The sequence below is a fragment of the Crocodylus porosus genome, unplaced genomic scaffold (assembly GCF_001723895.1).
Source record: "Crocodylus porosus isolate Cpor-Errol unplaced genomic scaffold, CroPor_comp1, whole genome shotgun sequence".
Lineage (NCBI taxonomy): Eukaryota > Metazoa > Chordata > Crocodylia > Crocodylidae > Crocodylus > Crocodylus porosus.
In genome coordinates, this window is record NW_017728943.1 from 60,318,258 (window position 1) to 60,330,312 (window position 12,055).

At 41.5% G+C, this 12,055-nt stretch overlaps 1 protein-coding gene and 1 long non-coding RNA gene across 2 annotated transcripts in view; both read left to right on the plus strand.

Moving 5' to 3' along the window:
* Window positions 1-12,055, plus strand: part of HHAT (hedgehog acyltransferase) — a 268,031-nt gene that overhangs the window by 43,264 nt on the left and 212,712 nt on the right. The window contains exon 6 of the mRNA XM_019548569.1: window positions 9,063-9,275. Coding sequence (XP_019404114.1) covers window positions 9,063-9,275 — 213 coding nt within the window. The remainder of the gene's footprint in view (window positions 1-9,062; window positions 9,276-12,055) is intronic.
* LOC109319693 lies at window positions 90-2,451 on the plus strand. The gene is made up of 2 exons (XR_002103595.1): window positions 90-1,170; window positions 1,341-2,451. It is a non-coding gene; the product is annotated as an uncharacterized LOC109319693 (long non-coding RNA).

Here is a 12,055-nt window from a genome sequence, read left to right on the forward strand (position 1 = left end):
TCAAGGTCATTTTGAAACCTGCATCTGCCTTCTATAGTGCCTGCTACCCCACCCAGCTTGATGTAATCTGCAAAATTAAGATATGTACAGTCAATTCTGTTCCCCAAGTCATTACTGAAGATATTGAATAGTACTGGACCCCTCACAGTCTCCTGGAGAACCCCAGTTTATACTTCTTCCAAGTTAGATGTTGAACCATTGATGACAGTTCTTTGTGCACAGTTACCCAACTAGTTAGCAGTTTGATTCAGACCCTACTTCCTTAGATTAATGGACAAGATATTAGATTCAAATGAAATGAATATATTATAGCAGGTAAATTGGAAAGGATTTCCTGGGTTACTGTATACTTGTACAAGATGAAGCGAGCAGGCAACGTCTGAATTTACCCATGGCCTGATGTATGTCTAGACACCTACAGATCTGATCGTTTATTTTCATCTGTCACAGAGAGACCCATTTGCGATGTTTTTATTTGCACATTCAGATGACAAATGACTTGTTAAATATCAACAAGATTATCAAGATTTTTTGAAAATCTTGCCACTATTTGAAAGTATTAAAAATTGACTTGCAGAATGAAATAAGGATTAAATCTGTGGCATAAGAAGAAAAGTAGTAGGAACAAAGGGAACAAAATGTAGGGAACAAAGGAGCGCCCCCTCTATATCACCTTCATCGATCTGATTAAGGCCCTCGACTTTGTCAACAGAAAAGGCTGCTTCAAAGTATTGGAAAAGATTGGCTGTCCGCTGGATCTCCTCAGCATAATCTGCTCTTTCCATGATGGAATAAAGGGAACATTAAGCTATGATGGATCAACGTCTGAGGTTTTTGAGATTTGAAGCAGAATCAAACAGGGTTATATCCTTGCTCTAACCCTGTTTTGAACCTGGAGCTGGTGTTAGCTGGTGATGATACAGAAAGCAACCTTCAAAGCCTCACCAGTCGCTTCACTCATGCCTGCCAAGAGTTTGGTCTTGCAGTCAGCATCAAGAAGGCAATGTTATGGATCAGAACATTGATTCACCACCTGCAATCACAATAAGTGAAAATGTATTGGATGTTGTAAGTAATTTTACATGCTTCGGCTCCGTTGTTATCAACATCTTGTTACTTGAGGCTGGACTGAATACCTATATTGGCCAAGTATCAGGTATCATAAGCATGGTGAGTAAATAGATGTGGAACAGCAACAAACTGACTGTTAAGACCAAGGTCAAAGTATGTCATGCATGCATCATCAACACTTTTGTACGCCAGCGAATCTTGGACCACATACTTTACTCAAGTAAAACACATTTACAGTTTTCACTTACATTGCCTTTGCTTCATTCTAGGAATTTCCTGGTGAGACAAAGTTGACTACGCTGAGGTCTTAGAATGTGCCAGCATTCCAGGCATCCATTTGCTTCTTGACTTCAGTCAGCATCGACTTCAATGGCTTGGTCATATGTGGAGAATGGACAGTGGCTATATACCCAAGGATCTCCAAGGATACCCAGTGACTGTTTACCTAAGGATCTCTTGCATGGCAGTGGGTCAGACTTGATGATCTGCTCAGGTCTCTTCTGACCCTACCAACTATGAAACTATGAGAACTCATTACAAGATGACCAGGTGGGCATCCTGCTCTCCATTTCAAAGATGTTTGCAAGAGAGATATGAAGGCAATGAACCTTGAGCCAAATAATTGGGAGAAGATCGCTGCTGAGGAATAAGACCCTTAGAAACAGTTTATTAAGCACGGAATGAAAGTTTTCGAGGAAAGAAGAAACCAACATTTAGAAGAAAGAAGAAACTTGAGGAAGAACCCCATGCTACATGCATGACTTGGATATGAATGTTGCATGTAATAAGTGTGGAAGGGACTGTCACTCAAGAAACTCACAAGTGTTTAGTGAGCTGATGCCTCACTGCACAAATCAGTTGTCTTGCAGGACAGACAGATGCCTGTTTACTTGAAGGAAAACAGGAAAAAAATTGGGCTTTCTTTTTCTCATTTAAACTACTGTATTTTTTTCCTATTCTGGGCATATGTAAAAGTTATTTTCTAAACTCTTAAACAGCAGGCCTTATTAATGGCCTTATAATTATATTACTGCACTGGAAGAGTAGGGCATCTCCAAAGGTCAAAAGCTGGTACAACGAGATGGCACAGCTGGAATTTGTGGAGAGAATCGTGTTTATCAGTCTTAACTGCTGGGAAAAGCTTACTTTAATTTGGAAAGAGTAGTCAGATTATTTTGGTAATTAAAAAATGATTCCTTGTATACTTTTTTCCTTCTATCCCTTCTCCTTACTGTTTCTATTTTTCTTTTTCTCTTTCTTACTTATTGTAACAGACATGTACATAGTTCATAGTTTATATATAGTTGATATCTAAATACACATGCACATTTGATTTGTGTATTACATTTAAAAATTAATAAAAAAATATTTTCAAAATTATTTTCTCAGATATGTATTTTTTTGCTAGGTACATTGTATGAGATGTTATTGTCCTTCATTATTTTAGTCTCTATTGGAAATGATGTAGTTAGTGGTTTAGGAACAAAAATATGCTTTTTTATCAATAAGCTATGGACTTTTAACTAAAGGGGCATTTGACTTCTTTTTTCATAAATTTGCAGCAATATTCAGCATGTCATGCCATGTATTCTATAGCAAAACAACCTAATGGAGGTGCAATATTCATAAATGAATTTCCCCTATTATTTTTTCTTGAACCGTCATTTGTTTCCTTCATCCATTGCCCCAGAAATTGGCAGCATCCCCTATTTATAAATGCAGTCTTGGACATACCCTACTGATTTCTTTTGTATGTAAAGGTTAATCTTTTTTGGCATAAACCTGTACTTCAGTCTCTTGAAAACAAAGCAAAGAATTGTCACAGTATTCACAAGTTCAATCAAACTGGTTTCAGGCTTGCTTTCCTAATGAGATACAATATTTTATGATCCCAGGTTGACTTTTAAATTTATAAGTAAAAAAGAATAGCTGTGTAGCTGAACACGTCATGTCACAAAGCATCAGGGGCTGCACACCTAAGACTAGGGTACACCCCAGTCCAGGCTTTCTTATTAAGCTATACCTATTGGCACAGGGAATTTAGTTGAATTCTGGAGTCCTAGCACCATCTGAGATTGCTTCCAGACCAAGGTTTTGCTTGACTCTGTGTACTGTATTGTCTATCCTTGTCTGAAATGTAAAAGCTAAGGCCTTGCTTCAGGAAAGCTCATTTATATGTGCTTAAAACCCTTTCTATTCTGACAAACAATAAGTACTTCAACATGGGTGTTGGCACAGGTTACCTTAAAACCTGCATAAAGGCACCTAAAACAAGAGCAGTCATTAGTTAATGGTTTTAAACCACTCTAGGTACTCTTTAAATATTTTAAAGATAAGCTGCTCAAAAGGAGGTTTATCTTCGAAATGTTTTACCCATGCTATTCCAGAGTATTGTTTGAATTGTTGGGGGAGGCAACGCGCTTTAATTCCTCCAGCATCCCAGGCTCCCAAACACTGTAGTTCTTTCTACCCTTCATAACTTTATTGGTTGTGTTCCCTGCCACCCCAGCAGCTGAGAACAGCTGCTTTGAGCTTACTTGCAGAGAGACCATGGGGCTGAGAGAGCCTGCTTCCCCTAGCTGCATCGTCCCCCTATATAAAGCTCAATTTCAGCAAGATCAGAAAACCCTGGGGAAGCGTGCTTCTCCCAGGGCTCTATGCTTTCACTGAGCCCCCCATTGCTCTGTGCTGAGAGCTGGGTGGCCCTGCTCCCAGTGCGGAGTAGCTGTGTCAGTTTAAGCCAGAGCACAGAGCCCCAGGGAGGCTGCTTTGCCAGAGCTCTATGCTCTTGCTGAGCCCCAGCTACTTCATGCTGAGAATGGCTTAACCGCTGTGGAAGCTGGGGAAAGCATGATTTGCCTGGCCCTTGTGGCTCAGAACCTGGGTCAGGACTGCTCCCTCCTCCCCGCCAGCCTCCACCCCCACCCAATCTCCATTCACTGAGACATATGTAGGATTTTAGCTCCTTCATTTTTTAATTTTTTTCCCCACTCCTTTCTTTTTATCCCCCATTTTACTCCTCACTTCAAACAGTTTTTCAAGATTTCTCCCCTCCCTCCCTCCCTCCCTCCCACCCACCTTCTGCTCTGGCTGAGTTCCATGTTGCTTTCTCAGCCTCCAAGCTATATGTCACCCCCCTGCTCTCTCGCCACAGGTGAGGAATAGCATTCTGGCTCCCTGTCCACCAGCTGTCTAGTGTCAATTCACAGCCAAGCAGGTCTGAAATGACATGGAGCCTTCACCTGTGACTGCTCTAAAAACACCCTAACTTTATGGCATCACAACAATCCACAGATGTCTGGTCTTATACAGGTGGTAACCTGTGCCAAGGCTCCATCATGTGCTTAACTTTAAGAATGTGCTTGAGATTTCAGAATGTTCTTAAAGTTTATCACATTCTCATTTGCTTTCCTGAATTGGGGTCTTAATACATTCTAGTGTAAATCATAAGTTGTTTTGTATTGTTTCTGCATCTTTATGGGGCATTTGATCAACAATGTCTAAATTTTGGGTGAGATTCATATTTTGTCTTAGCCATCTTATGTATTTTAAATGGATGTATTTTTCCCTCTTTTGTATCCCACCAGGAAAGCTGCTGAGCACCTGCTCTCCATTTTAAAACATTTTTGGACCTGAGACTGCTTTTACGCCGTCTCTTTCTGTCCTGATCTGCTGTCAAGAATAAAACCTTAAAATTAAAGGGGAGAATCCTATTACATAGTTGAAGATATGATTCATTTGCCCCTCTCTTCTCTATGTGCTAATGGCCATTACTGAAATTCTTCTTGCCCATTCCATTGCTTAATTTTCCTATTTTGCTGCTAGTTGGATCCCTTGTGTCATTTTAGAAATTCCGGTCAGATTGGTGTTTGTGCTCTTGAAATACTTTTGAAAATTGGTTTATCCATTTCTTGGTTCTCATGAGCTATTCTACTTCACCCTTTATTTTACTCCTTTCTGAATTTCCTCAAAATTGTCAGCACCTGTCACGCTTTTCATGTATTCATCTAGAGGAAGACTATGGTGTATTAGCTGTCTACCTAGTCCCCTGAATCTATATTCAGGAGCCTACAGGTTTTCAAAGATTTGAATGTGTATCTCCTCTCTTGTTGTTCATGCTTGGATTTGAGATGTAGCTTAAAATCCAACCCAGGTATTTTATTCCTTTTTTAACGTGATCTGATATTACCACATTTATTAGCAATTCATGGGAAATAACGGGCATTAGTCCCATTCATGTTGATTGTTATTGCATGAATAAAGCCCTGTGCATCAAGATGAGATTATTCACCTTAATATATAAACCTTATTTTGATGGAGCATAATATAAGATAAACACTTTGCTAATTCTCCAATAAACACATCTCTGCTTCATGAGAGATGTAATCATACCAATTCAAAATGTTGATTTTTGGTCCCAGAGTTTCTTAGTCAAGCTTGGACGTGTCTAATTTATGACTGGGGTTTTTTTAATTGGATAATGAAAACTGTTGCTCTGACAGTTTGGTTTATGTCAGAGAAGAATTGCTAACTAGCCTTTAATTGACTGGCATAGACCCAATTTTGCTATCTCTGTCCTCTGGTTCCTGTCACTGAGTTGTATAGGTTTTAAAGAAACCTTTCTTCAAATGTGAGCAAATTTCTTTGATCTCTTTATACCCTTCTGAACAGAAACACTTTTAAATATGTTAGTACAATTGTCAAACTCATTTCTATTTGGTTCCTCCACATTATGTAACAGAATAATATTCTATTAAACTCTGTTAAATTCTATTAAAGATCTTGTGACAGGTATTCACAGGTATTCCTTGTTCCACATCAACCAGATCTACTACAGTACACGCTTAATCATCCAAACTCAGTGAGGTGAAGCATGGCATCATGGGTTCATCAGAGGAACACTTGTCTGAGGCTCCCAGCTCATCCCAGGGAAGGATTCTAGAGAAGTTAAGCCCCTGGCTCCTTGGACTCTGAGAACTGGCTGTTTAGTTGCTGACACTTCTGTGGCCTCCTCCACTGACCTTCTGGCTTAGCTGCTGTGGAGGGACTTGCCCTCTTTAAGGGGATGAAGTGAACCCAAAGTCACATACAGCAGAGCAGGCAGCTCTTGTTAAACCAGGTGTGGGCAATTATTTTGGTCAGGAGGGCGCTTACTGAGTTTTGGCAAGCCATCGAGGGCCACATGACAGGAAGCCAAGGGCAGATAAATATTAATTTTCTAAATTTTTTAGGGGCCCCACAGGCTGGATAGAATGGCCTGGCAGGCTATATTTTTCCTACCCCTGTCTTAAACAAAAACAACAATATTGCTTTGTTGGTCAACAGCAGTACAGCAGGCAGAATCCTTGGGCCCAAAGGTTGGGCTGTTTCCTCAGCAGTCTTTGTCAAGTAACAGCCTGTCTCTAAAGTCTCTTAGGCTCGTCTCATTGTGCCTTTTCTCTCTCTCTCTCTCTCCCCCCCCACCCCCCTTGTCTCTGGGCATATCAAGACTTTTTGTACTATACTTTTCTGAAGTACTTCCCTGGCACCAGAAACAGCAGGCAGTCTCTAGGTCAGATACAGACATTACACTTTTGGGCTAGGTACAGACAGTCAAAAAGCCCAAGGCTGAATTGATTCAGGCTTTGCAGTTTAATCTAAGATGCATAGATTAAATTGAAACAGAAGTGGACAGGCATTTTACCTTCGATTCAGAAAATGCAGCCACGTGTCTCCAGTGGCTGAGGCCAGAAGCCAGGGGAGAATAGAGTTTGGGTCTCTGGCTGTGTGTTCACTTCCTCTTCCTGCTGCCCCTGAGGTCTCTAGGATTTGCAGTGTGGAATCACAGCAGCAGGACTCCAGAGGGTTTCTCATCACTTCCTCTTCCTGCTTCCAGGTGCCTCTGGGATTTGTAGTCCACAGTTGCTGCTAGCAGTAAGTTTGAGAAGGGGAAGGGGTGTTTAACTCCCCATCCCTGGCCCCAGGCCCCAGCTAGGGATTGCCAGGGGGGCAGTCCTTCTCCCCATAGACTGGGCTGCATCCCAAGCTCGGCTTGTTCCCTCTTCCCTCCCCCCAGTCAGCCAGCCCTCACTGCTTCAGTGAGGGAGCAGAGGAGCAGGGCCAGCCCTGCTCAGAGCTGGAAAGCAGGCTGGGATGCTGGGGGACTGTGATTTAACTTGAAGCAGGAAGGGGTCTGGGACAGAAGTTTCAAAAACTGGTTTGACCTAAATCAGTTAAGTCTGATACTACATTCAACCAGGTTTATCTTAAACCAGTTTCAGCCATTTTGAAACTGGTTTATATGCACAGAGCTTCTGTTACAGGTTTAAACCAGTTTCTGATCACTTACACTGGGTTATGTGCAACTTCTGTCCCTAGCCTTACTGGTAGAAGTGATTGGAAACTGGTTCATACTTGTAACAGAACAGAAGTTTGGCACATGCAGACTGACTTAAAAAGGGTGGAGCCTGGTCTAAAATGTATGCCCCCACCAAAGGGCAAATGTGTGTTCTGTTTATTAATGATTTAAACTACACTGCTTGCAGAAAACCATGTAACTTAGATTGATTCTACCTCAGGCTTTTTGAATGTCTTTACCTAGCCCAGGTGCTGAGCTGGAGCCCAGCAAATTGTGTCAAATTTTGTCATCATTGGTTCACGGCCCATTCTCTCCTAGTAGACCACTCAAGCAGATTGTCTTCAAAACCTTCTTTCTCTGTAGACAAGCTCAACAGGAAAACTGAGGCATGCAATGTTGTTATAACGTGAAATAAGGCAATCAGGACTCATAGTAGAGATGATAACTTTTAGTAGACGAACAAGATTTTTGCAAAAAAAATTCTTTAATTATAAGCTTTCAGGCTCAGGCATTGGAAAAGATTGTAGAAGTTCTCCTGGGTAGAAATGGAAGTTCATATGTCATAGGATTTCACAGAGGAGTTAATAGATGGAAAACTTCTCTGGAAAGTCAGTTTATAGCTGGTATGAAGCCTCTCACCTCCTGTGAAGATCTGTGATGATGCAAATTACCGTGAAACAAAGGCAGGAGCAGGATCTCAGGTTTCAGGTTGTCACAGTTGCTTCGTGCGTGGGGAAAATATGAAGATTTTATTTTAAAAAATAGGCTAAAATTCAGTATCTTCCATGTGTCCAGTGTCCGGGTTGTAGCCATATAGGTCTAGAGCAGGGGTTCTTAACCTGGGGTCCACAGACCCCCAAGGGGTCTGTGGATAGATTTCAGGGGGTCCGTGAACTTGGATGGGAAAAAAAATTACATCTTTATTTTCACTAATCTCTATGTATTTTATTTTATGCATTTAAAAACATTCTGAGAAGGGGTCCATAGGCTCCACCAGACTGCCAAAGGGGGACCATGACACAAAAAAAGTTAAGAACCCCTGGTCTAGAGGAAAAGGCAATCAGGACTCATAGTAGAGATGATATCTTTTATATTTTTGCAAAATTTTAAAAATTATAACATGAAGGTATTTAACACCCCCCTCCACCCCGAAATTATAACAAAAGTATAGTCTGTCATCAGAGCTGACCCGGCCAGGGTGTGGGGTCCAGGGCAAATCAGCCCATGCAAATTGGCTCTGGACCCGAAGAAACTGCTGCTGCCAATGCCAGCAGTGGCATCGGTGGTGTGTGAGGGGGCGGGGAGGTAGCAAGCGGCTGGACGCAGAGCCGCTGCTCTGCCCCACTCCATGGGGCCCCCCAAAGTGCAGGGCATGGGGTGGTCATCCCGATTTGCCCCCCTCCATCCCAGGAATGGCCCTGTCTGTCATACATGGTCATTTAACAAATCTATTAATTACGTTGAAACTTTTTGTTTGCCTCCCCTTTTCTCGCATAGGATATTATATAGTCAAGTTAGTACAGTGCTTAAAATTATGTCCGTCTTACTTTCTTAGATTGTCTTAGATGATGAAGTGTGCATTGAAGTACCCATTAGGATGTCAACACATTTGAAGAAACAACATCATACCATTAACATCTGCTTTATTTTACAGAGAGGGTGGTATGATACTGAAAATGAATATTACTTGCTTCTCTTCACCCTGACTGTTCGTTGCATCTACTACACAAGTTTCAGCTTAGAGTACTGCTGGCATGGGTCTACTCAGAAGCGGTACCACTCATTCCTCTGGATGCTGGCCTACATGTTCTACTATCCTGTGTTCCATAATGGACCCATTATGAACTTTGATGAATTTAGTAAGCAGGTAACAACATTTTTAATATCACATTGCTATTAGTATTCAGTTAATCTGATGTTTACTGAAGGCCAGATATGCAGAGGAGCACCTCCTACCACCTCAGCATGCTAGATGTTTCCCTTATCTTTAATGTGTGTGCTAAGGGGTGTGAAAAAGTTGGATCAGTCGTCCTGAAAAAATGAGAAAGAAAAAAGCTTGAAAACTAGATGCAGGCCTTAGTCAAAAATGCAAATTATGAAATACTCCCAGACATCAGGAAATTTTGGATGTGGATCCAAATTCTGAAAATCAGACCTATTTTTGAAAGGCCATCCACAAAATAGGTAACTTCTTTTGAGCTGCCTGATGTAGATGCTGAAGTGATTATACATTAAAGGGGATAGAGATGAGGAGGCAGATTCTTTAATCTTGAGAGATGTCATAGTGAATGAGATGGAAATTTTGGATAGACAGAGCCTAAAAATTCTTTTTCATCCAATCTTACTTGAGATGATTCTTATTATAATGTATTTTATAATGCACTTTGTGGATGAATCTGAGCTAAACTAATTTTGCAGTTACCTGCTTGATAAAGAATTCTCATTGATGAGATTTTCAAATAGAAAATGTTCTTGAAGTCAGCTTATCTTCATCTGCCCTTTCTTAGCATGACTTGAAGTATGTTTTATAAGAAGATAGAGGAACACTTAAAACACAAGCTTAGGCATTTCTGCTTCCATGTCAGCTATAAAAAGATACTGAATTCACAAAAGGCTATTAATTAAAACAATGTATATATTTGATTAATTGATTGATTAAAGAAAAATGTCCAAATAGAATTTAATATTAGTTGAATAGGGATTTATTTAGATTGAAAGCCTTGGCATGAGAAGGTGGAAAACTAGTACGAGCATTTCCCAATATATATACATTTATCTTTTGTGTTAGACTGTGGTGTTTTGGAATCATGATTATATATTTATTTCCCTTCTGAAACAGGGAAGTGGGGTTTTCAGTCACTTAGAAGCATGGGAGAAGTAAGAGAGAAGTAGTATTTTTTTGTCATGTATAGGTGCCCCAAGTCACCAAATACATGTGATGGAACTGTGCTCCAATGTGTGCTAATAAGCACACATTGGAGCAGACTTGATTAAATTGAGTCTGCTGTGACTCTGCTGGAGTGTGGTAATTAGTGCACTCCAGCAGCCTTCGTGTCATGTGTGTTCAGCGTCCCTGCATTTCAAAATGGTGACGGGGGTACTTCAACTAAATCTCATCAAACAAACTTTAGTTAAAGCACTGTGATGCCATTTTGAAGTGCGGGATGCTGAATACATGTGACACTGCGGGCACGTTCATTAGAGTGCCTCTCAGAGCTGCTCTAACTAAAGCTCTCCTGCCTCCATGTGTTGGAGCACATGTATAGAAGATGGCTTTTGGGTCAGACCCAAACCAGCCTTGGATGGATGTTCATGGTGGTTTCAAAGGGGAGGGAGATATGCTGTTCTGGAATGCAAAGGAGCTGTTATGCTGTAATGCTACGTGTGCCCATATAGCAGAAGCCTGTAGCAGTACAAGTGAGCTAAATCACCACAGCTTTAACCCCAGCTGAAACAGGGTTAAAGCTGGAGCAGTTTTGTTACATTTATATCACTACAGGCTTGGCACACTTAGCAGTTACAGTATAACACCTGCTGCTTAGTCAGGAAGAGTGGCTTCCTCTCCCCTTTGGAAACTGCTCCAAGGGAATATTTCAGGGGTGTAGGTTGTATCTGTGTTGGTCTAAGGACATAGGCAGACAAGGTTCTTTGGGTAAATCTGATATTTTTTATTAGACCAACTCAAATAGTTGAAAAAAATTCTTCTTTGCAGGAAGAATATTCCCAAGGGAATATTTGCACATATTTTTGTCTCTAGTTATGTGCTACAGCACCTAAAATTTAGATGTCTTGCTCCAGGACAGTGACTTGAATCACTGAGGCCTAAAATTCCTGTATACTGAGCAAAAAGACCCTGGTCTTTCTTGCAGTGCTCCATAATGTCTATGTGCTAAGTAAAGCAGTGCCTTCAGCCACACACTCCCCTTAGGCTAAGGAGGGCCAAGAATACAGGTCTCTCACTTCCTGGCAGAGGCTCTAACTGCTAGACCAAACTCATCTGCCCTGATCCACAGGTCAGATTGGGCCACAGGCTCATGGACCCTGGACTCTCTTCTCTCCCCATGCGGGATGGAGTGCCAGTGGCTCACTCTGGGATCTATGCTGCATGCAGCCAGAGTGGGAGCTGCGACTGAGAGCCCTCATAGCTGACGGGGCTCTTGATCCCAGCTGCAAGTGAGGCACAGTCAGGATGGAGAGCCCTGTGTGGGCTGGGGGTTTCATGCACCTCTTATTAGCCTTGGGGATCACAGCAGCCATAATCCTCATGGCTCAGGGGTTTCACTCTGGGAAAAGTGCACCTGTGCAACTGGGAGCCCTGTTAGCTGACAGGCTCCCAGCCACAGGGGAAACCCTGCTACACTTGTAAAATAAAGCTCGATAGCAACCAGCTGCAAAGTTAGTACACATTTTTGAGGTCTAATGTTATAGCTGGTTGGAGCTTTTTGTCATGCAATAGCTACTTTGCACATGTAGCTGGTCTTAAGGTAATCGTGCAATTAACCAGTTAATTGTGCAAAACTTTTAACATGTAGAGGGGCCATAGAAAGAGTCTTTATAGGATTATCATAGGTAGACAGGCTCATAATGATAAAATGTTTCTTCGTGTGCTTTTATGCCATTCATTTGGCTGCCTTGAATGTATCATAG